General features: G+C 32.0%; 5 protein-coding genes across 13 annotated transcripts; 2 read left to right on the top strand and 3 right to left on the bottom strand.

Moving 5' to 3' along the window:
* Positions 1-8: 8 nt before the first annotated feature.
* On the bottom strand, positions 9-4,028 carry LOC106654107 (probable RNA-binding protein 19). The gene is made up of 10 exons (XM_014373814.2): positions 3,729-4,028; positions 3,442-3,646; positions 3,211-3,365; positions 2,258-3,134; positions 1,672-1,934; positions 1,136-1,585; positions 854-1,056; positions 653-772; positions 465-570; positions 9-382 (listed from the first exon to the last, which is right to left on the bottom strand). Exons 1-10 carry the CDS (start codon positions 3,762-3,764, stop codon positions 191-193), a joined length of 2,607 nt encoding a protein of 868 aa, XP_014229300.1. The 5' UTR covers positions 3,765-4,028; the 3' UTR covers positions 9-190.
* A 90-nt stretch (positions 4,029-4,118) lies between these two features.
* LOC106654138 (coiled-coil domain-containing protein 174) lies at positions 4,119-5,840 on the top strand. The gene is made up of 2 exons (XM_014373862.2): positions 4,119-5,637; positions 5,715-5,840. Exons 1-2 carry the CDS (start codon positions 4,293-4,295, stop codon positions 5,810-5,812), a joined length of 1,443 nt encoding a protein of 480 aa, XP_014229348.1. The 5' UTR covers positions 4,119-4,292; the 3' UTR covers positions 5,813-5,840.
* Positions 5,841-6,044: 204 nt separating this feature from the next.
* LOC106654207 (WD repeat-containing protein 61) lies at positions 6,045-8,046 on the top strand. Its single transcript, XM_014373973.2, has 7 exons — positions 6,045-6,501; positions 6,574-6,683; positions 6,757-6,923; positions 7,004-7,242; positions 7,321-7,414; positions 7,480-7,573; positions 7,717-8,046. The coding sequence occupies exons 1-7, from the start codon at positions 6,499-6,501 to the stop codon at positions 7,979-7,981; spliced, it is 972 nt and encodes a 323-aa protein (XP_014229459.1). The 5' UTR covers positions 6,045-6,498; the 3' UTR covers positions 7,982-8,046.
* Positions 8,047-8,079: 33 nt separating this feature from the next.
* LOC106654206 (adenomatous polyposis coli homolog) lies at positions 8,080-19,680 on the bottom strand. 3 transcript variants are annotated; one of them, XM_023458832.1, is made up of 13 exons: positions 19,191-19,680; positions 18,744-19,109; positions 16,891-17,085; positions 16,123-16,812; positions 15,359-16,053; positions 14,893-15,284; positions 14,117-14,813; positions 13,816-13,945; positions 13,537-13,746; positions 13,009-13,462; positions 12,607-12,931; positions 12,165-12,478; positions 8,080-12,061 (listed from the first exon to the last, which is right to left on the bottom strand). In XM_023458832.1, the coding sequence occupies exons 2-13, from the start codon at positions 19,077-19,079 to the stop codon at positions 10,560-10,562; spliced, it is 5,940 nt and encodes a 1,979-aa protein (XP_023314600.1). In that variant the 5' UTR covers positions 19,080-19,109; positions 19,191-19,680; the 3' UTR covers positions 8,080-10,559. The 3 variants fall into 3 exon arrangements, with proteins under 3 accessions (XP_023314600.1, XP_014229457.1, XP_023314602.1); XM_014373971.2 differs by lacking the exon at positions 19,191-19,680 and having other exon boundaries at positions 18,744-19,184; XM_023458834.1 differs by lacking the exons at positions 18,744-19,109; positions 19,191-19,680 and adding an exon at positions 17,578-17,659.
* Positions 19,681-21,479: 1,799 nt separating this feature from the next.
* Positions 21,480-25,135, bottom strand: LOC106654123 (ufm1-specific protease 2-like). 7 transcript variants are annotated; one of them, XM_023458859.1, is made up of 11 exons: positions 25,032-25,135; positions 23,922-24,026; positions 23,639-23,854; positions 23,292-23,516; positions 23,070-23,234; positions 22,872-22,971; positions 22,536-22,796; positions 22,333-22,476; positions 22,122-22,242; positions 21,796-22,049; positions 21,480-21,733 (listed from the first exon to the last, which is right to left on the bottom strand). In XM_023458859.1, exons 2-11 carry the CDS (start codon positions 23,958-23,960, stop codon positions 21,522-21,524), a joined length of 1,737 nt encoding a protein of 578 aa, XP_023314627.1. In that variant the 5' UTR covers positions 23,961-24,026; positions 25,032-25,135; the 3' UTR covers positions 21,480-21,521. The 7 variants fall into 7 exon arrangements, with proteins under 7 accessions (XP_023314627.1, XP_014229327.1, XP_014229329.1 ...); XM_014373841.2 differs by lacking the exon at positions 25,032-25,135 and adding an exon at positions 24,776-25,021; XM_014373843.2 differs by lacking the exon at positions 25,032-25,135 and adding an exon at positions 24,756-25,021.
* Positions 25,136-25,763: the final 628 nt, after the last annotated feature.

Consider the following 25,763-nt stretch of genomic DNA (forward strand, 5'->3'; position numbering starts at 1 on the left):
TTTGCAAATTTTCATTCATTGTAACTGTTTTATTTTTATGTACAAAATTGGTCTACGTAAAAAATATTTACATTTAGAGAGTACCTGTTTGGGGCGTCTTAAATTAAATTATTTACAACATCAAATTTCCTACGATGAATAGGAAAAAAAATTTTTTTTGTAAAAACATAGATTAAAGCAAGTATGACAATTATTCAGCTAAACCCATATCTTCTGGGTTCAAAGTAGATTTTTTACTTCTTTTTGCTGAAGGATCTTCTTCGTGGAAATGCTTCGCGGTTCGTTTACGCAAATCTTCGACGTTTTCTTCGGTTTGAGCCCATTCCAAAACCAATCTTCTGCCGTACAAGTGAGTACTCTGGCAAAGTGCCTTGAAAGCTCGCTAAAAGAAATATAAATCATTATGGAAACCATTTTTAAGAAAAATAATTATTGATAACAGAATGATTGGGACTAAATCTTACTTTTGCTTCTTTTTTCGTATAAAACTCAACAAAACCGAAACCTCGATGTCTAGTGTCGGTTGCCAATTTTTTTGGTAATCTGACGGCTTTCAACTCACCAAACACCCTAAAATAAAATTCAAATATTTCAGTAAATATTCATTCATTTGTAAAATAAGACTAAAAAGCAATTATAATACAATTCTTACTTGAATAAATCTTTGACTTCATCTGCATTGGCCTGGAATGGTAGATTCTTAACCATTATTTTTGTTCCCGTTTGTTCCGTAACTTTTGTTGTTTTCTTAATAACTGGTTTTGCTTCAGATCTGAATGTATGAGTAAATTATGAATTATTTAAAAAATAAAGGACATTAAACACTTTGAAATGAAAAAAGTTAGATACTTACGACAATGTTCTTTCTGACAATTTCAATTCAAGTGTCTTTCCATCTAACAGTGAAAATTGAAGCTCTTTCAAAGCTCTATCAGCATCAGATTTTAGCTTGTACCTGACAAATCCATATCCTAACGACAACTTATTCGCTGGATCATTTGGATCTTTTTTTTCAGAAACAGTGGCATAATCTATCTTGCCACATTTAATAAAGTGCTGTAATATAAGAAAATAATGTATTAGCATGATCATGATACGCTTTAAAATGAATTAAAACTAAACACCAATATTTTACTTTTTTCAACGATTCATCAGTGGTATTAAAGTTCAAATTTTTAACAAACAAAGTCGTATCTGGTTCCGGCTGCTGATTGTCTTCCTCGTCGTCTTCTTCTTCGCTCTCTTCCTTTTCTGCTACCATTTTTTCTGCTTCTTTCTTTTTCTCTGCTTCATTTATTTTAACATTATTCTCCATTTTCCTAGGTGTATTATCAACAAAACTTTCGTTAGGCGCCCATTCCAAATACAATGGCATGTGTTTAAATTTAGAATATGCTAATTTTTTGAAAGCTTTTCTAGCTTCATAGGGTTCGAAAAATTCTACCAAAGCTGTTATGCCTGATGGTGGTAAGATAACACGACCAAGCTCTCCGTATTGGGCAAAAAGTCTTTCGATTTCTTGTACCTGAGTCCCAGCTGGTAAATTTTTTACCAAAATTACTGTTGTAGATCGTTCTTTTGGAGCCTACAAAAAATGAGGAATTAATGATTATGACTCTTTACAGATACATTAAAATTTTTGAAAGTCTGCATGAGAAAAAATATTTTTACCTGATTAAAAGCAGTCAATTTTACACCATTCTGCTCCAGAAATTTTTGAGTTTCCTGGACAAGTTGGGTTTCTCCAAGAGCAAGGCGTACAGCCATGCTAGTACCACTGTTATCATCCAAGACTTTTTCTTTAGTTGTACCATATGCTTTAGCTACTGCATCTGCTACTGCATTTTGACCCAGAAATAGGGTATTCCAATTGTGGGATGAATTGGCTTGCGCTTTTTGTTGTAACTCTTTCTTTTGTTTGAATGTCAGGCCATCTAAAAATTAACACAAAATCATGAATTTGTTGTTTCTACATCCGCTTCCTTGTTAAGAACAACTCAACGTTTAAGAAACAATCAACGCTGCTTACGAAAACTAGCACTTCTCCATTTGAATTAACATTATGCAAGCACTTTTCTGTTAATTCAAATGGAGAAGTGCTATTTTTTGTAAGCAGCGTCAAAATGAACTACATGAAAGATATTTTCTGTAGCATCTAATAAATACTATAGCTCAAGACTAATTTTATTTCACAGAAATTAAAAAACAAGAAAAACTGGTTCTCTGACTATAGCTTTGATATATTTTTAAACTATACCTTGATCCAATAAATCTAAAACGGTAGTAGCAGATTTTGCTGGAAGAAGATGCAACAGACGACCACAATGTACTGTACCATCCAATTCTGAAAATGCTTTTACAGCATGTTCAGGTAACAAAAATGTTACAGTGCCAAAACCTTTAATTTTTCTAGTGGTGGTGTCAACAGGAAGATTGACTTCAGTCAACTGGCCATATTTTTCAAATATTTGCCTGATTTCATCTTCTGTTGTAGTATAGGATAGATTTCTCAAGAAAATTCTTCCTGATTCTCCTATACTTTCTTCATCTTTTAATGTATCTTCTTGTTTTTTCCATCTGGGATTTGACTTCTGATCTTCTGATTTATCTTCTTCATTTTTTTTTGTATACACTGTAACAGTTATTTGTTTCCCATCCAAAAAACTCCTATTTTTATTGAGAGCGTTCTTCATTAATCTTTCAGTTTTAAATCCTGCATAAGCAATGCCTTTAATTTTTTGAGGCACTCTGATTGACTTAACTGGTATGCCTTTGAAAAAATTTTTTATATCTTTTTTTTTGTGATTGTAAGCCAGGCCTTTGAGTTTCACTGTAAAGAACTCTTTTTTATGTTTTTTCTGTACATTTTCTTTTACTACCACTGTTTCTCCTTTTGCTTTTTTTTTAAGCAATTCCATATAATCCTTGTCTGAAATTGCTTTAGTGGCAAGGTCATCTTCTTTTTGTACATCATCAGCATCTTGATGAGCATCACTGTTTTCATTTTCATCATCTTTACTGTCACTTTCCTCATCTGTTCCTTCACTATTTAATTTCTGCAATAATTCATTGTTTTGCTTATCTCCTTTTAAATGACCTTCCAAATATTCTTTGAAAAGAGGATCATTCTTATGCTGAAAGGAATAAGATAACATAAATCAATATTATATAAATCAATAATTATTTGAAAAAACATTAAATGCAACAAACCTTTTGAATGATTTCTTTTATCTCATTTGTTTGTTTAGTTTCATTTTCCTTCTTAACAGAAGGAGTATTTTTTTTGATTTTATTTTTAGCATCCTGCAATCCTTTTGTTGAATCTGGAGCATATTTACTCCACGATTTTGGTTTTGATGGGTCACCTATTCAGTAAACAAAAAATTATTTTTATGATCATCAAAGATTTTATACCTCTATACTATAGATTGATAAACTTACCCAAATTGGCACACAATTCAACACTAATTCTATTATTGTTTATAAAAATTTTTTGCAGAGCCTTATGAGCAGCAGCGGCTTCTTCTTCTGATTTATATCCAACAAACCCAAATCTTCGGAATTTACCCTCTTTGGTGTATTTTAATTGGATGTCAGTAATCGTCCCTTGTTCTCCAAATATACTTTTAATTTTGTCTTCAGTAACCTATAATTAAAACATTAGAATGATCATGTGTTGTTTTTAATTCGCAAAAGTCGCAAAATCTATGAAAAAAATTATAACTCACGCCTTCAGGCAAGTTTTTAATCACTAAACGAGACATTTTAGTTGTTGTTAAATTGTCGAAACAAAATTACAAAAAAATCCGAAGCGGCAGTGCAACAGCATGTGGTTTTCGTTTTCTTTATTTTGAAGATTGTAAGGTTGAGAGCGCTCGAACTGCCACCACCACGTGGTCAGTAATGCAGGCCGCTTGATAATTGATGAAGTCGCCTCTCGTAATTTGAATAGATGTAAAAAAATATTTTTTGCATCTTACTCGATTACAAATTATATATCATCTCTGATAATTAAATAATTCTCTTTTGTTAGTTTGTTATTAATAAAATATCATCTTAGAGATTTTTCTTCCTCAAAATTCAAAAATGCTTTCACAGAGCTTCAAATGTCATACTTTTGAGAACGAAAACTGTTCACCTAATATGCCGGAGTAGAGAGGATACTAAAGATGATGTCATTGTAGAATAACCTTTAAAAAAAGTAAATAAGCAGACGTACTTAAACGTAAACTCGAGTTTGGTGGCAAGTGTCATTCTGTCGTTTCCAATTTGTGTGTGCATAGAAAATAAAAATGAATGGTGATAGCAAAATAACTGTGCATCATTCTTCTTTACTCGGTTTAAAAGCTGAGCTGTTACGAAAACAAGCTGAAGTCAAGGAAGCCAAGCAAAGATTACACAATTTTCCAAGGCCCAAAGAAAAAATCGTCAAGCCCAAAGAAGAGATAAAAATTGAAACAAAGGCCAAGAAAAGAAAAGTGGACGAAACTGACGATGTAGAAACTTTAAAAGCAATGCAAAAGTCTAAACTAATGTTGGAAGCTAAATCTCAACTCTATGAAAAGCTCACTAGAAAACATTGCAATATGAATCCAAACTTTTTGGTGGACTTTGAAAATAAAGTTGATGATCACATTGATGAAAGAGTATCCGAGGATGATGTGAAGAGCGATGATTATGACTCTGATGATGGATGGGTTGAATATACTGATTGTTTTGGTCGTACTAGAAAATGTTTGAGAGAAGATTTGCCAAAAATGAAAGATAAAGATAAACACTTGCGAAGTGAAATAGGAGTAAATTCACCTCCACGCGAGGAAGAAAAGAAAAAACTATACTATGAAGATAAGACTCCTAATAGGGAGCCAGAAATAGAAATTATGAGAAGAAAGTGGGAAGAACAAACAGCGAAGCTTGCGGATAAAACTGATATACATTACCAAGATGTACTGTTTGATGAAGCTCGTAATCATGGTGTTGGCTACTATGCTTTTTCAGCAGATGAAGAGGAAAGAAAAAAGCAACAAGAAAATTTATTCAAGTTACGAAAGGAAACTGAGAAACAACAGGAAGAAAATAAAAGAATAAAGGAAATGAAGAAGCAAATTGTAGAAAATAGATTGAAAGTTGCTAGAGCTCGAGCAAGAATGAGAAAGGGTTTACCTGCGGAAGAAACAGAAGAAGAAAAATCTGCCAATCAAACAACAGAAGAATCAAAGCCAGAGGAAAATGAAGAAAACAACGAAAGTAGTGTATCAAAAGATGGAGATAAAGATAAAGAAGAACCTGTAAATAAGCTTGTAGAAATCGAAAATAAAGTAAAAGCTTATGGGGAGTTATTGACTAAAGGCAACAAATGGTATGTGATGACACAAGAAGAGTGGGTTAAAAAGAAAAGACAAGAGCGTCCAAATGAATTTGCTCCTGTTTATGAAAACTTTCATGGAGGAGGCACTTTACACTTTGGATTTGAATTTGGACCAGATCGCAATGAAACTTGTGATCCAACAGAATATCCTGCACATCCATCAAAACCTGCAGAGCATACTGAAACTGAAATACCATCCAATGATCTACCTCTAGAAGAAGATCCTGATTTAATAGGGCCACTCCCACCGCCAACAATGCTACATACTGGTTAGTAAAATACTTTATATACTCAATTCATATAAAATTTGAATAAAATTAATTTTGTCCATTATTGATTTATTTAGATACAGCTGCAGTTGACGAAAACATAGAGGATAAGGTAGAAGCTGGATTAAAATTCTTGAGGCAGCAATTCGAAAGCAACAGGAGTGCAACTAGATAGTAATGCAAAAAAATAAAAATAATATTAAATTTGTACAGTATTATAATATTAAATTAGTAATTAAATAAAAAAATTATATATTTATTATAATAATTTTTTGCCTAAAAAATTATTCATAGCATAATGAGTTAAATGTACCTACACGTTCAAAAAAATTTAGTTCTCGAAAAGGTCATTCAATTTTCTTGAGTCTAAGTTCAAAGCTGTGTAAAAACTAGTCATGTAGAGTTTAAGAGTGACTTATACTGTGACAGTCACTTACAATCTTGGCCTATCTTTTTTACACAGTCCAACCCTGACTGCAACGAATAGTTTCTATATTATTACAGTAGGTGGCGATTGTTTGCATTTTAAACTTTATTGTTTCCAAATTGTCAATGCTCTACGGATGCGGGATGTCCCTTAGTGCGTTATCTAGGTTATGCGGCTTAATGTAAAAAATTCCAAATACGTTCTCCATTTACATATGTGAAAAGCTTATTTTGTGTTAAATTTGTTGAAATTACTCAAGAATTTATTTGTGAAGGTTTAATACAATTAATATATAATCGTGCTGAATTTGCAGCAAGTCATTTAGCAGTTTACTGGCTAAGTAATCTTTTTTGGGGCTGTTTACAAACATCATTTCAAAGTGTTCAACAAAAAAGTATTTATTAAAGTTTAGGATATTATATTGAACCGGCACGATGGTACGTTTAATATATTTTTATGAAATTAAACAACACATTTTTCATGCTTTCTATTCAATCTTTTTGTCTCAGTATTCCATGGTACATAAAACTGAAAATGCTCATGAAGATAGCATTTGGACGTGTGCATGGGGTTGTCCTAAAAAGAAGAAGAGTACACTCAATGAAAATGAAGATTCTCGGTTAGTTTATCATAATGTTACAACAACAAAGTTTTTCAAAATATACAATCTGACGTTTATGATTTTTTTTTAGTGATTCTATGCAGTCAAACAATGATGATTCTCAGTATGTTATTACTGGATCTGTCGATGATACAGTCAAAGTGTGGGATTACAAAGATGGAGGATTGCATCTTAAACACAAACTAACTGGACATTCGTTAGGAGTAGTATCTGTAGCTACAAACTCTGATGGCACAAGTATGTTTTGTTTTTTGTTCCATTGCAGTATATGTTAATTTCAGTTTAATATTTTGGAATTAATACTTAATCAATTTTAGAGTGTGCATCAAGTTCGCTAGATTCAAGTTTACGAGTATGGGATTTAGAATCTGGAGAAAAAATGTACAGTATAGAAGTAGGTCCAGTAGATATATGGACTGTGTGTTTTTCACCTGACGACAAGTACATTATATCTGGAAGCCATGCTGGAAAAATCAATATGTTTAATGCAGATACAGGAAAACAAGAACAGGTATTAGATACAAGAGGCGGTAAATTTACTCTCAGTGTTGCGTATGTAAGTATACTATTTTAATTATTAAACTTTAAAATTTTGATTGTAATAATGATGTGATATATCAATTTTTTTTTTCAGAGTCCAGATGGAAAATATATAGCAAGTGGAGCTATTGATGGCATTATAAACATTTTTGATGTTGCATATGGAAAAGTACTGCAAACATTAGAAGGTAAATATTGGTGAAATATCAAAATGAAGTAATTTTTTTCCATACCAATCCAAGTATTTTTTCAGGACATGCTATGCCAATTCGATCTTTATGCTTTTCTCCTGACTCACAGCTGTTACTTACTGCTAGTGATGATAGTCACATGAAATTATATGATATGTAAGTAATTGATCTGTGTGTTGAATTCTATGTTTTTGCATTCATTTTTTTTATTTTCTACTTTTACTGTTTGGCTTATTTAATATTTGATGAATATTTTATTATACAAAAATTTTATGTCCTTATTATTATTTGCGATGTAGAAAAGATGCCAATGTAGCAGGAACTATGTCTGGACATTCTTCATGGGTTCTAGGAGTAACATTTGCACCAAATGGATCGAAATTTGCTTCAAGCAGTTCAGATCATACTGTCAAAGTATGGGAGTTATCGCAAAGACAATGTTTACACACATTTCATGATCATACTGATCAAGTATGGGGAGTAAAATACCATCCAACAAAGAATAATTTCCTTATGTCTGTTGCTGAAGATAAAGCAATCAACATGTATGAATATCCAGAATAAATTGATTATTGTAAATATGTAAATTAATACTATAATAAAATTAATATGATATTTTTTTCAAACATTTCATTGTAATTTTTGAAATAAAAAACAAAACATGTTATTAACTATGAATATATTTGACTCAACCTTTAAGCAGACTTACAAAACTTTCATAAAAACTAGGTTTACAATACATAATCATTACCAATAGTGAGTGTAAATAGAATTTAAGCAATTACTCAGACCAAATTTACTAGCAGTTTGAAAAATACACTTTCTGCAAAGCTATAATAACTCGTTTTATTGGATTTATTAATTTGAATAGAATAAACACATATCAAGAATAATAATAATATACTAGCATGAAGTACTTATCCCACCTCAAGTTAAATAATTATAAGTAAAGAGTATAATTAAACTTATATAATTAACTCAATATTTCAATCAAATGTAATTTTTATACACTTATATTAGACTAGAAATCAAAATATATTCAGAAGTATACAATTAAGCTTTGGGCATTTAATCACAAAATTAAGAATTACAAATTATAAAAACAGAATCACCATAAAATGTTCTTTCTAAATGACGTTTGTGTTTTACAATGTCATGTCAATGCTACAACATATAAAAAATCGTAAGCTCCAAGAATTCAGAACGGAAACTTTTTCAAATACATACATTAATCTTTAAATATAAAAAATAAAGAAACAAGGTAGTGAATTCCAGAGGCGTAAATTACATACACTTAAAAGATATGAAATAAATACTATCTTGAACCATATATTCTATTGATATATTTGAAAAATTCAAAATATATGTTGTTATCATATGCTGACTGCAAAATTGATATGCAATTGCATTTCTACAAATTTTACAATCCTTCCATTTGTATCTTTCACCTTGAATTTATATACATTTTTTTGATAACATAAACTATTAGTTTTTGTTTTTAATGTATTAAGCAAACATCTTGATTAAATAATTTAATCAATATTTTACTCACTCTTAATAGTATAATTTTACTTAACTATTCACTATCTATATTCTATCTTAATATAAAATTTTTGGTTATTTTGTTTCTTATCTAAAAGCCAATCAAAGACAATTTTTTTATATAGCTATTTTTCAGACGTATAATCATGACATGAATAAACTAATCCAAAAATAAATGGAGCCACATTTATGTAATATTGTCAAATGCATAGAGAATGTTAATCATATAAAAAGTGTGCATTAGTATTTTTAACAACTTTATTACCTTTACAATAAAGCGTGAAACCTGTTAAAAGTTTATGCAATCAGAGATCAAGAAGCATTTGAATTTTAGATATTCATATTGAATAAATACTTTATAAATAATGAGTAATAATAGAGCTTCTCAATGTAACAATTTCTGCTATTATCATAGTTATGTAACAAATGATGTATAATGAATAAAATAATCCATTTATTTTTCGAAAAAATTATTGGTAAACCAAACAGTCCAGTATAATGAAATAGTAACATGTTACTCAATAAATGATGAACTATTTACATAAAAATAATATTGTAACAAAAACTACAATTCGTACTTAAAAAAATAATTAATACCATAGGAAAACACGTTTTTCATAGAGACGTAGATCTCAAGTTATTCTCAAGTTGATTAAAACTTGAAAATATTATATATATTATACCAGCAGACCACCGAGGTTCCTATGTATCGCGTAGGGACGGTCCGAGACAATGGGATTATATACACTTTCAGGGCGTCACTTATTTATCAATTTAATTTTATAACGTGGAAAAGTTGGACATCAATGTATTATTTCATAATTATTAAAATAGATCAGAAAGGAATAAGAAAAAAGTGAATTTTTAATAACAAAAAAGTTACAACAAATATAAGTGAGAACATTTATAGAAATTTTTGAAATGGAAATGAAAATCACAAAGAATAATTATATTTTTCTTTGATTTCACTTTTAACCACTCTGTAGAACAGCACATTTTTAAGATTCTTATAGAGTATAGAAAGTAAACTCAACATATTTATCTTATTAATTTGAAGAGAGATTTTTATGAAAAAGATAAATATGTATCCCCTAATTGTGTATGTCTAAAAAATCGAATGGATTTTTAAGTAAGTTTTTATTTTGTAAAATGATGCGCAGGTATTCAGAAGTAAAAAAAAATTGAGCTGATAAATGTAAAGAGTAGATCCTACTATAACAACTTCATTTTCCTCTTAATTCACAAATCCTAATACGTATTGTAGAATTATAGAATTATAAAAATTCGAAGTCTTTTTACTTGATCTTACATTATAAGAATAATAAATACATTTGAAAGTAAATTACTCATGAAACATGGGTAAATAAAAACAGAAAACCGATAGCAAAATAATTAGGCCTATGAACATTTTTTGAGTAATACTATATCTAATACGGTGGACTTACTAAAAGTTATTCTGAATAAAACCAATTTTTACCGTTTCAGACGAAAAATAAAGCGTTTTTCTTCTCATTGAAATGATTCCATTAGAGAGCGTTCAACTATTTCAATCAGTTATATGGCAAATCGAAATCATTTTGAAGAGAATTAATCAGAAAATTTAAACACTTGTGACCTTGGTCGTACTCGAATATGGAAGCTTTTTATGTGCATCATTAGATTTTTCCATTGTATCTCCATAATGGGTCGCTCCTTTATTTCCAGTAATCCATTGACGTGTGTCTGGTTTATTTTGTTGTTGCTTGTTCCTATTTTGTTCTACTTTTTTCCAGAGGCTGGCTATTTTACTAGTAGTTTCTTTTACACTTGCTTTATTGCGAGTCACAGAATCCGAAGCTATGCTGATACTACTACTTGAGCGAGACCCAACCGTTTGATTGCGCAAAGCAGTATTTTGTAAAGACGTGGGCTGACCAGCCGTCGAATACTTTAAAGTAGATTTAGCACTGAGGTTGCTCGACGAACGTTTAACAATAGACGGAATACCCGTAGGCGTAGACGGTGTGCTGTTGCTGCTTGTTATAGCGCCCAACGATTTTTGAGGGGTATCTCTTAATCCGGTGTTTTTCAACTTGGCACTGTGAAACGGTGACGTGCGAGGCGATACTTGGCTGAAGGATCGACCGGAATTGCCTAGGCTACCTGGTCTAGTTATTGCTGTGGGAATAAATCGTAGCGGCGAGCAGGGCACGATAGTCGGCGTATTCTCCATTTGAGGTTCATCTTTCGTAAAAGTGCCCTGACGCTCTAGGGGACGCAATTTGGAAGATTGCTGCCTTGTAGGAGTAGACGGGGTTCGCGGTTGATTATTAATTTTCTTAACCGGTTGTCCGATTTTGGACGCACTCTGAGATTTTTCAATGCTGTTGTGCTGACGAAGTTGAAGAGTGCGAGTTGGCCGCACGAGTGGCGAACTACTGCTTCGAACAACTCCATGGTGTGGACTTGACGGACTTTGCAGCTGTTGAAAAGTGCATTGTTGAACCGTTGACTTACGTTGACTTGAATACAAGGGTTTGCGACGACCACGAATGCCCTTCGCCTCAGCCTCGTCAACTTGTTCTGTAATCAACGAGGGCCGCGTCGGACTCGGTTTTACAATACGAGGTTTCCTAGATGCATTTTCAACTTCCACTTGATTTTCCATAGATGAAGACGAGTCATCGCTTTCATATTGGCAGTTTTGGAGTTTCGTATCGTCAGCTTCTGAGACTCGTTCATTATCGACGTCATAAGCAACTGTTTGATTACGAACTTTATCTAATCTCCTATACATTGGAATGCCTATTCTCGATTTGATAAGCTTTTGTTGAGACACTTGTTCTTTAGTTTCTTCAACGTTGGATGTCTCGATTAGTTCGGTACAGGCGTTACTTAAAACTTTTGTTTCAAATCTGGATCTATCTTCCTTACGGCGTTGTTTTGGTGTGAGTTTTGAAAAAGGAGAAAGCTTTCCATTGGTATTGGCAGGCTTAATTTCAATTTCTGTTGAATCCAAAGAATCGTTAGTGCTTTCTGTTTTCGTTATTTCATCTCCTATGGTATAAGTTTTATAACGTTCTTTAATCAAATGACGCTTTTGCTTTGGAGTAAGTTGTTTTCCTACAAAAGAGTTGCGTGGTTTATGATGCAATTTTTCGCTTATATTGATTGTCTAGAGGAGAAAGAATTATTGCTTGTCTCAATTAGTATTAAGTTATTTTACCTGAATCTGGTTGATGTGTTTGTTGAGAGACAGTTGATCCTTGAGAATCGCCAAATTCACCAGAGAAAGCGCCGCCATCGATTTCTGACGAGTCTGTAGCACAGTCATCAACGTGTTCGTCGATTGCACACTGGGTCACGTCGTCAGTATTGAACTCACTGTCGAAGCAAAGCGTATCTTGACGACTATTTGTATCATCCTCAATAGTCATATCTTCTATACGCGTAATTTCATTCATTAGTGAGGGTGGATTTATGCGGTCCAAACACTCCGTCAAACTGTTGTTGCTTCCCATTTGGTTTGTATATGAATATCTGAAAAACAGTATCAGCTATTAAAATGTTCGACAACTGTAATCAATGCAATTTAAGTTCGAAAATAAAAATGTTGCAAAATAAATTATGAAGATAAAACGATAACAGCGACAGATGTATGCACTCACTTTGCCATCGATGTATTGCTGAAAGGTTTGGAAAGATCAAAATTTACGGGGCCAGCAAAGCTCGCGTTTGAGATATCTGCAATATCAGAAGTAATGCTGGCAACGTTGACTAGACTATTTTCCAATTCATTAATATCCAAAATCTCGTCCATGAGCGAAGGAGGTTTGATATTTTCTAATTGTGATCCGTTTTTGCATTCACTTGAAAAATTTTCCAAGCTGTTGGCACGGTTTTGTGCGTTACACATTGCGCGATGAGCTACTACTCCTATTGGTAGAGACTTTTTCCTGTTGAATTGCGGCAGCTGCGTAATTCGGTTTTTATCTATAAAACAGTGGAAATTTAAATTTTGTACCACAGCCGTGTTTGATATTTCGCAATGATATAAAAAAACTGCTTACCAATGTTATCGATATCCGAAGATGGTCCATAGCTTGCCGTGAGAGATAATAAGCTATCCATAACTGAGGGCGGCTTGATATCATCAATTTGGTTTAGGGATACACTCTCTTTACCGGCAATCATAGCCTCGGATCTTTTGGGAGATTTTTGCTCAGTTTTAGAGTCACTCGTATGCATACCTGCTTCCGATGCGCTAAAATCGTCACTGCGGAAGGAAGCTACCAAAGGTGCACTCACGCTCAAGCTGGGAAAAGATGCGTCACTGGGGGAATCCTCGTTCCACGTATCAGTGCTCAAAATGCTCGATTTCATCCCGTTATTTGTTTCCCGGTCAAAGCGCATTGCTTCGCTTTGTTTTACCAGCGTTGCTGTAAGTCGATCGAGTGATGCGATCATTGCTTCCGGATCATGCTCGCGACGATATTTATCCTCAAACTTGTTTGTTATTTCATGCTGTATCGAAATATGCAAAAAAACGATTAATATATTTGTTTGCGATAAAATAATATGGTGAAATTTATTATTACTTCTCGTAAATTGAGCATGGTTTTATCCTTGTTACAAGATTTCCAGGGGTTAAAAGTACCACTTTCAGCAGTGTTCAAGTGAGAGGTATTTTTTACTCCTTCAGAAGTATTTTCTTGCAAAGTATACGTTTCATCACTAAAGCAGCAATCATTACATTTGTTTTTGTCTCCATTTGTTTGTTCTTGATTATAAGCGAAATGAGGTTTAGACTGAAAAATAATTATTTATAATAGTGATTTTTTCTCTGAGAATTAGCAATTTTAAAATTAATAACTCACATCTTTAGTTGGAGCAACATCATTAGAATCAAAATTAACTTCAATGTCATTTAAGCTTGCATTGGTTTTATACCTGACAAGATTACTTTCTAAACAAGAGTCGACTTCGTAATTTTTATTTTTTGATGACCTTTGAAAAAGTTTTACATTTATCATTATTATAGTTCTTACAAAATAACAGAAGAGCGCGTTCTTTGCGTCATCTAACAAGTACAACAGGGCGTCATCGAATGCTTTACCGATGATAGGCTAACTTTTAATTTCAAATTATTAATAGATTTAAAAAAAAAGCTTTACGTACCTCGTTTTATGTGATTGGTGGTCATCATGTTCATTTGAAGATTTAGGATGAGTTTTAATACCCAATAGATCTAAATTGCCATCTCCTTTTGAACAATTGGGCGTTTCTAACTTATTTTCTACCAATAAGTTATTATCATATACTGCTGAAGCAAATGCATTGACATCATGTTTTGCGTTGCGAGTAGAATTTTGTTTATAGGTACTTTTGATAACAGGAATACCACGTGGTTTAGCAACTTCTACATTTTGCACAGTTTGCACTCTGCTTGTATCTTGTCTTTGCTCTTTTTTGACAGAATAACCTGAATTTAATTCATCTTCATCGGAGATCCGGTTGTGATGTTTGAAATTGTAATTGGAATTTCCAGTAAATCCTCTCTGATAAGTTTTTAGTGAAAGATTAATTGGTATTGACTTATTTTTCGATGCGCTGGGAATTCGAGAAACTGATTCTGATTTTTTATTTTTCTTCAAGCTAGGAGATTCGCAAGTAGTTGCCAGCATGCTTGCATTGTCTTTACTACGGTTGTTTGGTAAATTTGATGTACTATTTGCACCTTGATTAAATGCAGGAGTCCATAATATGGCTGAAGAATCTCGTGTGATATTTCGTAAATCCGGTAAGGGCTCTCCGGGTTTCATACGCTCTGGCATTACATTCATGTATCGCAAAGTATATTTTTTTTCAGATCGGTCTATGGTAAAATAATCTAATTGAAGTTTTTATAAAAAAAATTTAAATGGTATATTATTTATAACAGTATTTTTACTTACTTATTGAACGCCCAATAGTGGATGTAGAAGAATCAGAATTGGCACAAGAGAACATTGAAGTTGATTGTCGATTAGAATTCAAATCTAAGAAAGTTGCTCCATCATTTGTTTGGCGATTAACTTTTTCAGAAACAGTATCAGATTGTGTGCTTGAAACGGATCGCATTAGTTCCTGATTCTCACTTGGAAAATTATTCAAAATTTGTAATCCAAGAGAACTTTGTTGATCATGAGCAAAACTTTGTAATTCATTCTTCTTTTGATCCTGTAAAAAACTTTCATCAATTTGTAGAGGTGCATTTTCTTCCTTGTGAACAGGTGAACTGCTTGGCTCTATGTTGTCATAAGTTTCTGATAGATTTTGATCGATTTCTTGAGCTAAAGCTTTTTGTCTGAAAAAAAATGCATCCATAAGTGTGAAGAAAATCATTTTATTATAATTTTGAAAATTGCTACGAAAAATTACCTTCTTGCCACAAGAGTTGGAAGAGTTTGTAGACCCAAACCACGAACAGTAGAATCCATTCGCAAAAAATTATTCCCATTTGGGGATGCACTCAACAAATTTTTCAAAGCAGCACTTGATCCCATTGAAATCATTTTATGCTTAGAATGAATAAGATTTCGTAACATAGGCACTGCTCCAAGATCCCATAAGAGAAGTTGGTCTTGAGGATTACGAGCAGATAGATTCCAAAGCGTACCGCAAGCATTGCTAACAACAGTTAAACTTTGTGATCGAAGTTGTCTCAATAGCACTTGAAGACAACCTCTTTCTCTAACAATTGCTCTGTAATCATTTCGTATGGCTATGTGACTTGATACATTTCGTAATATACCACCAGCATTTTCAACAATGGTCAAATTTTTAGAAGGAGCATTGTAGCTCAACATGTCTACAAGAAACGCCAAAGCACCGTCAACAGCACATATATCAATTTTATTTGTAGTACAATGAGCCGATAAATTCCATAATGCTGATAAAATTGATTTCAAGGTAGCTTCTTTCCGAGCTTCCATTGCAGCTTTCATTAATCCTACAACAGCTCCAACTTCTCTCAGTACTTGCTTACTACTGCTGTCAGCTCTCCAAGAAAGGTTGCGTAAAACACTTGCTGTCACTTGCCTTAAATCATCACTTGGACTTTTAAGTTGTGATACCTATAAATAAAAATAATTTTACGCCATGAAAAATTATTTTTTTAAATTATTTTCAATCATAATAAATACCAATGCTTTCATAAATTGTTGAAAAGAACATAAAAGGGCTTTGTTATTGCTGTCACCAAATGTTAAATTTGTCAAAGCCATGCCTGAGTAACGTCTCAATGTAATACAGTTCTGATCATCACTATTTGTACCATGAGCATCATGATCTGTCTCAACAAGTTCAGCTACTGCATGCAATCCACCAAGTTGACACATAGCAAAACGATGAGCTTCATCAAACGATAGCTTCATCAATGCAGCAATAGTAGTTGATGGATGTTCAAGCTCACTCATAGAAGAAGGCACAGAACTTAATGAGATCCTTACAGTTTGACAATAATCTCTCAATTGTTCTAGAAGTCGAAGAACTCGAGCTTCTCGCTTATTTGATCGTTCATCACCTTTAGCATGAACTATATTGAATAGAGCTTTGCAAGCTTGTTCTCTAGTTTTTGGATTCTGGCCTGGGGCATGAATCAGTTGTATGAGTAACGGTAAGCAACCAGATTGCCTCATTACATTACAACTTTCAGTTGAATTACTCATAGTTAATAAGGTTGCACTCATATCTTCTCGCCCTTCTGTGCTACCCAGCATACTCAACAAATTATAGATAACATCCATTTTAGAATTCAGTCTTTTATGGCCATGTGCATTGGAGACAGGCGTTGATTCTCCTCCAGTTGAAAAACTCATCATGCTTACAAGTTCCTAAATGAAATGATAAAATTTTATTTAAAATGATCTATTTCTACAATTTAATGTTTAAAATGAATTAATCATTTATACATTGTGTGCTGGTGAATTGAGCTGCGAGAGCTGACTAGATGTTGGTGATTGCGTCGAAGTCCACATGCTTGAGCTCAGAATAAAATCAGCACCGACAGTCAAAAAGTCTTCAGTTTGAGATGAGAAATTCGAACAGTCATTCTCTTCTGCACTATTGGTTTTAATCCCAAAACTTGTAGAACTCTTGGCACATGACTGTAACAAAAACAAAGATATAATTAAATGAAATCCCAGCAAATTGATAAATATCATGATATCAGAAAAAATATAAATATTTATAGATCATTATAAGTTAAATTGATGAAAAAATTTAATTTAACAAATGAATCATGTATTGTCCATTTCAAATCAGAAAATGAAGAAAAATGTATAGCACCTCTAGTATTCAAATGTACAAAACAACTGATATTATAACTTTAAACTCTTGATGTACATATTTTAATACAGATTAAGTCATACTTTTAACCACGTTACGAAACAAGTAATAAACTCAATGCGGAATTAATTATAAACGCTCGAAAATAAAAACGAGTCAGGACGTCAGAATAAACACAAAGTTATGTTACTAAGTATATATTATGCCAATTTCGTCAAGTGAATATAGCCCTGAGGCCTAAAAAAATCGAGTTAATCTTAGTACCTTCAAACAATAATGAAATTCTAGCTAGCTGAAGTAAGAGAACTTACGGTAATAGAGATTAAAAATTACATTCTATTTGGCAGATCATTTGTGTTGTCTCATTGGATACGGAGTGGATGTTCAAGACAGTTAACTCATGCATACAGTATAATACACATGCAGTGAAATGCGAAAGCTTCGCGTTCTTACGTAGTCTGGTATTGTGTGCGTGTGTGTGCGTGTATCCTCCTACCTATTCCATCTATATATATGTATGGAGAGTCATATTATACTTAATATATAGTGAATGCTTAGGCGCATATATTGCGTGTGTTAGTAATAAAAGTATAAATTGGAGTATATCTTATTGTATATAAAGGGCTGCGATACGTAAATGTCATGTACTAAAGCGGTAAGACCGGGATTTGGGATACATCCGCGCACAAACTAAAACATGTTTTATGTTTATTCATGTTAATTATGCATCAGTGGTGAACTTACAAACTACATCGACACTGATTCTTTTTTGATATAAAAAAATGATGAAATGAAAGGTGTACATGAATTTAATTTTAAATAATTAATTGCTTTAATAACACTGACAATAAATACGTTAATTAGGTCGAATTCCATTTCTATGAGAAAAATCATATGATCGTAAATCCTTGTGTTGAAGAAGTAGCAAAAATCGCGAAAATTTGAACGTTATCACGTACACATTCACTGAGATTCGAACGAAAAAGTTGGCACTTTCTATAGAAATCCCAGAAAACACGTCCGAATACTTTCATTTTGCGCTGTTTCACTAAAAAAAGTACATTATTTTCGAATACATCTCGCAAAAAAATAATATAGCTTGATAAGTGAATAAAAAATAATGGAAACGAATAAAAATAGTACTGCTTGCAGATTTTGCAAGATGATAAAAGTACAGAAATGGAGTATATGAAAACTTTTGTCACGATCCAATAACTTTGTTCAAATACTTGATCGAAAAACGATTTTTATAAAAATAAATGTTATTTAAAAGCCGTTTATATGCATATATACATGCTAAAAATTTAAAAGTAATTTGCTTAATTGATATGATAACTTCGAGTATATGAATTGATTACCGCCCAACGAGCAATTGGCCTCGTTATTTAATTATTTATTTGAAAAATTAGTTACACTTCTACATGCTTTGAATTAAGTGCAAATATTTTAGCGAACTTTATGTAGATATATAGTGTACCTTCAAGAAAGAAAAATCAATTGGTTGCGGTGTTTGCTCTCTCTTCTCGACATTTTCATCAACATTTCTTGCAGCAAAATGATCAATTTGAAGGTGCCCTTCAACGTCCAATAACATCTCGCCCTCGACATAGCTTGCCTGCGGACGTTGTTGCTGCTGCATTATAAGCTTGAATTGGTTTTCTTGCGTTTTCGCAACCTTTGTATCACTTAACGTTGATGTTGAATCGTAATTATTATTATTGTTTGAGTTAATTTTTTGCATTCGAGAGACTGATTTTTCTTGTCCAGTAAGGGAGTTACTGCAGAGTTGCTGCTGATCAGCTTCTCCCGGCATTTTCTTCTTCAAGAACACTCGATAATGTTTCTGAAATCACACGCTCAACTGTATAATTTTCGTTTATTTTCAACAAATGAAACGCAAAATATAAAGTGGACTGCAACCTACCGATTGCTCATCTTCACATGTTCAGTTCGACGAAAACTGCGCAGAGTCGGCTGATATTGATTATATTTCTACGTAGCATTTCATCCAAGTTTTATGTGTAACGATACGAAAAATTTGAAAAAAATCTTGTCCAGACTTTGTAAAAAAAGTACACTCTTTGCGTGAATAGAAGGCGTGTATCGAGATTACTTTTTTACATCTTTACAAACAAATTGCGTGGTTTTTTGTTACAAAAATTTTACAAATTCATCAAAATGAAGATATTGTGCTTGAGCATACGTGCAGCACGCATAGGATACAATATATTTCTATATACATGCACAGTGCAGTTCACTCGTTAAAGTATAAATGTAGAGTACATGTGCGCCGGCGCCCATATCAAGTTAAGCTAACACAAAAGGTTTTCATGTAATCTTCAAATATTCGCAGTACCCACGGTGGTAAAAACTAGTTAATAAACTTTTCTAAGATATTTTCTATTTTTCCAAGTAGATTTCCGTAATATTCTTCAACTACTATTACAATTTTTCAATAACTCCAAATTATATGCAAGATCATTCATCTACAAAATATATTATATTTTTACCACGAAAAAAACTATGATAACAAACAAAATCGATTTTAAAAACAAATTTTCACTTTGATTTCTACATGTTCTAATGTAAGGATGAAGCCGGGCCTGTGGGCTTTCGTGAGTCACTTTACTCGCAAGGATATATGAATGTGATTGAAGCGCAACTTATGTACTTTTCACATTTTAGATGACTCGAGCTGGTGACTGCAATTTTTGCCAAACTCTAAATATATTTTTACAAGCTTGATAGTAAAATATTCTTGGAATATTTACTCTCTAAGAATTTCAAGTAGGGGCCGGTATCGTTATAATGCTGTAGCCTAGCGACGTTACTGAATTTTTTGGATACTTTTTGGAACTTACTGCTCTCCTGTTACTCGATGTTGGAGCAGAGTCGACACGTGCTTCATATAGAGCTGTTTGTGACATGACGTTCTAAGACCAAATTTATACTATTATTATTATGTACTTTAATACAGCGCGAACTGTATTTACATAGAATATACAGAATTAAACGCCTCATAAGTTTACACTATGAAAACAGAACAGCTACTGAGTTAAAACGCCGAGACCGATTTTAGCTATTTCTCTGAACATTTTTGACGGACCGGCGAGTCATCGCATGGAATGTTTATTAGTGATCGACGCTGTAATAAACAGGAAGTTCAAAGACCTTTTAATAGAGACTCCGAACGTAACCAAAAGTATGAGGAAAACAGAAACTCTGAAAAAGTTATTATTTTGAAATTAAAAATCCAATAACAAAAATGAACGCAATCACAAATGATAAGTTTAATGAGCTTTATTTACAGGAAGATAGATCGGTAATTTGGCCTTTAAACGCGCGCACAGAGCATTAAGAAAACAAAAACTCTAAAGAAGTTAATATTTTGAAATTGTAAGCGTTGTATCACGAACAAGCCATTGTGACAAAAAGTCAGCTCTGTATGAAGCAAATTAAGTAACAGGAGCGCAACAAACCCCAGGAAGTATCCAAATTAATTCAGTTTCTGTCACATAACTGTTTTAGGCAATGACATTAACGATACATCATCCTCGTAATACCATGAATTCTATAAAAGAGTGTAAATACTTCAATAGTCGGAAGTATCTTGTTTCAAACAAAATCGATGGGACAGAATAACTTCAATAATGTAAACCAAGCAGATCGACTCTGGTACTACGATTTTTTGGTTTGTCTGAGTGCCATTACAATGCTCACGAACAAATGAAAATAAGTTGACATTTTATTGTCACGAAATTCAGTTCTTTTAGGCTTTTTAATAAATATTCCGTTTGAATCAAATCCTTGTTGATGCCATAGTTTCGGTTTTTATTTCCACATTCACACAATTGTGACGCCTCTAATGAAAGCGCACAGAGCCAGCTGAAACTCATCCTGCCCCGTTCCCACCGTCCTGGAAACTGTTTGCTGTATACAAATTACCACTCAACTTTTTTACTTTTGATTAAAAAAAACCTTGAAATTTTTACGTTTCCGTTTTAAATATAATTTTCGAAAATATTTTTTTCGACTTTCTACATCTCGAATATCTATAGTATTTCACGATTTCAACAGATATTTTAAATGCAATAATGCATAATTTAATTATATATTTTAATTCTAATTTATCATTTAACTGAAAACTATTAAAAATTTCATATAATTTATTTTAATGTTTACCATAAAATAAAAAATGCTATATTATGTTGGGTATCAATTTATTTTTTTAAATATTTACAAAATAATATTCAAATTAAAACTTGTTTGGCCTCTGAGGCAGACACATATTATAAAATGCATCTTTTTTCCAAAAATCACTTTTTTTCCACCCACACCATCCTTTATTAACAATTGTGTTCACCTGTTCAGGACCAGTGTAATGTGGATCCAAAATTAAAAATTGAATATTTTTGAATGATTCGTCATAAGAAACACCAAGGATTGTATGAGCCAAAACACCCCCACCTATAAAAATTTAATGATCACATTTCAAATTTTTTAATACTTACAAACATTTTTGTACTAACCAATCATAACAGGTGTTCCTTGAGTTCGAAAATGACGATCTAAATCTGGAGCTAATGTTGCCATTTCTTCTCCACTTGAAGCACTCAGGACTCTTATAGGAATATCTTCAAGAGTTTCAAGAACATATCCGACTTCAGTTGATCCAATCCACTGCTTACTTCCTATGAAACTCGAAGGTTTGTCACCAATATCTACTAAACATTTCTGTATTTCTCTATGAGTTGGTATTGGTTTATTTGTGTAACCTTGAAGTCTAAAGAAAAAAGAATAAAAATTCATAAAAAATGTCATTGTTTTTCTTATTTTTTAGAAAATTTTGCTTTACCTATACCATGAAACAATTGTTTGAAGAGACCTATAGGCACAACCCCAACCACTATCATCAATGCCATCTTGCATATAATGATGGTAAGCATACTGACCTTGCACAATGCTAATGTTCTGGTCTAGATTAAGTTATCATAAGTTAAGTTTAATATGTCAATAATCAGAAGGGACTTTACCTAATTTTTAAAAAAACTATTAAGATATCCTACTTGGGTGTGTTATTATTTCATGAGGATTAATAAGTTGAACCATTTTTTCTTTATCATTTTTGAATCTTAGTGCATTTTCTTTTTTAAAATAAGGTTTTTTCAAATCTAGAGCAAATCTTCTGTGCAAATTTCGTCTATAAATTTCTGAAATACAAAAATAACAAAATTATACTTAGCTCCTCACTCATCCCTAATTAACTTACGATTTTCTGCTTCTGTCGGGCCAACAGGGTATACTGCTGTAAGTAAATGACCAAAATCAAGTGGTTTCACATGGATGGGCTCTGGTAATTGTAATTGCATATTTTCTGTTTTTAATTGATTTTCAAATGAAAAACTAATGAGGCGCAAGTTCCTACAAAGAGATTCCACCAAAATTTCATACAATTGAGCCATATTGATATTGTAACCAACCAATGCTAAAGTATCAATTTTTAAAGACATTTCACAATATTTAATGGATTCTGAAATTTTTAATATAAAGTTAAGATAAAATAATTATTCATATTATCAAAAAAATTTTAATTCATAATTTATACTTTTAATATGTTGAACTACGGGTGCAAAATGGTGCACAGGTTCATCATCTAGATTGTTTTCACTTGACATTTTTAGAAACATTTTTGCATCAATTGTATCCTATTTTTATTATGAATTATAAATTCATTTATTATAAATTTATTTTTTAATGCTTTGAACTAGTCAAATTAAGTATTTAAATTTATTGGTACACTTACAACAAAGCATGAAGGTATATACTTGGAGTTTTTAGAATTATTTTGACTTTTTGATGCATTCACAAGTTCTTTGGTTGTCATATTTCTTGTATCTTTTTTAATGTCATTTCCAAGCAGATACGTTTCACTTTCATTGAAATAAAATCCAACCTTTCCAGCTGCCAACTACAAAGAATATGAATTATTATTATCAAAAATTAAAACAAAAATTATTTGATTTACATATTTTCTGGTATCTTGAAGTGAATCCATAATATTCATTTCTTCTGATAAAAAAGGAATATTAGCTCGTAGTCTTATGTAACAAAAATTTTGTAGTAAACTGCTCTCATTGATAACTTCATAATTTATTGGCTCAAGTTTTTGATGAATATAATAGAATGCATTCACTTCCGTTGCATCCAAAGAATACTTTATCAGTAAAGGATTATCTGTAACATCTATTTCCTGCAATAAAAATGTTTCTATTAATGGCATTCTTTAATTGATCAAAATGAAATTGTGCAGTTCAAATAAAAATTATTTATTTTGAGTAAAATACTCATTTAAAATTCACGTATATTCAATACCTTGAATGCATCTGGAATATCTTGTCTATATTGATCAACGTACAATATTCCAAGCAAATCAACTTCAGCTGGCAGAGAAAGTTGAAGATCAATTGGCAAGATTGGATCATCAGAATCATCAACTGGATTTATGCTAAAAGTTAAAACTGTTAAGGTTTCTTCATACACAATTCCATATAAATATCCAGTGACCGCTGCATTTAACTTTGCAAATCGCTAAAAAAAATCATTATCATCAAAAATTATATGAATATTTTTTTAAAATTTCAATGAACCTACGTACATCGATAACGTTGGATAAGATTTTGAGTCGAGGAGCCATTGGTAGTTTTAACAAGTCTGAATAAAGTAACAGAATTTTGAAGATATCTTATTTTTGAACTGATTGCTGCAACAAATTAGAAAATAGATCTAATGATAGTAGAATGTTTATTGTCAAGGTATATAAAAAAGTTAAACCTAGTCAAATCCATACATCTTAGATACTATTAAAAGTTTGGAATTAAACTAATGGAATGGATATATGGATGGACGAAATGGATAGAAATACTAAATTTCACTTTGAAAGCTACTTCATAACATGAAGTTCTTCACAGTTTCTGATTCATGAATATTTTTCTAACAATAGAAATTTTAACTTATTTGCAGAAAATTGAAAGAAACGTTGAATCCTCAGCTGGTTTAGATAAAATTAAATAAAGCAGATTTTTAGTTCAAAAGAGGACAATAAATTTATATAGTGATGACTAAATTAAGTTATTTAGTTGATAAGAATACTTCTCTAACAATTACATTTGGTTCTTATAAAAAAGTTTGCGTAACCTCACTTAAGTTTTTTGAGATTAACTTATAATTCAATAAGTCACAATTTATTATTATTTTAAAACAATTCTTAAAAACCAATCAAGTGAGTTGTTTTCGTTGTTATTTTCCACGTTTAGAAGCGACGTATTAGATATTTTTCACTTTGGTGCACATATTGGACTTATAACTAATAAACGATTCAGTTAAATAAACGAGTAAAAAGTAATTTAGTTATTCTTAGAAATCATTTACACTTGATCGAAAAAGAAGAAAATTAAAGCTATATGTTTTCCCTTGAAATGATCTCACTGACTTTCGACGGCATTTACATACAAAGCCACAGCTAAATTCGTCCAGAACGCGCAGAAGACAGTGCGATATGTTTACGATCTATGATGCTGAAATTTAAATGACAATGTCCACAGCTACGGTAACGAACAGTTAACACTACAGTCGCAATGCACTACGTGTTCTAAATTTTAATCAGAACTGTTAGAGCTGATATGTAGTTCAGTTTTTGAAACATTATTCTTGTTATAGTAAAGTAACTAAAAATTGTTATTCATTTTAGCGAGCTGAAAAAATGTACCGCGATTTCTACGATGTTTTGAAGCAATAGCAGGAACCACGAGGAAATCGACCGCGGTTCATCCTGTGTAAATCCAGCTACTTATTTAAACATATTAAAAAATTATATTCATTTTAAAATATTATATAAAATTTTATTTTATAATATTATAATATAATTTTTATAATATAAATTTATGTAAAGGTCTATGCTGGAACTATAATACTTATTGTTTACATCATATAGAAATAGTAATTCAGAGTTCAGATTTCAGAGTGGGTACCACTTAAACCTTTAGATACCGCGGATGAAAAATGAAAGTTATTTTGAACTGAAATAAGTAATAGAAAATTGCAATAGCAGAAAAGCCTATTGGAGTATCGGCAAAGTTGCAATTTTTGGATTAAAGTTTCGATACAAAAAAGGTACATGAGTTTTTCCGCGTCAAAATTTATTTCAATTTTATTTGACTTGATAATCAATTTCGAATACAAGCCCATTTATCCAACATTCCCTATGTATACATGTAAACTATAAGTAAAACGATTTGTTTTTCGAACATAAACTCAGCGTAGTGAGGGCCAGTTTTATGTGTAACATCGTGACGATAATAATAATAGTATACAGGCTAACATGGGCAGAGCCCCTAATTCGCTCTGTATACGTTTTTGTCGGACAATTTGATTTGCAATGCCACCAATTTTCTCCTGCATTTAAAAATTATTAGGAGAAATTGTAAATAAACTTGTAAGA

This window comes from Trichogramma pretiosum, unplaced genomic scaffold (assembly GCF_000599845.2).
Source record: "Trichogramma pretiosum strain Unisexual culture from Peru unplaced genomic scaffold, Tpre_2.0 scaffold25, whole genome shotgun sequence".
In the NCBI taxonomy this organism is placed as follows: domain Eukaryota; kingdom Metazoa; phylum Arthropoda; class Insecta; order Hymenoptera; family Trichogrammatidae; genus Trichogramma; species Trichogramma pretiosum.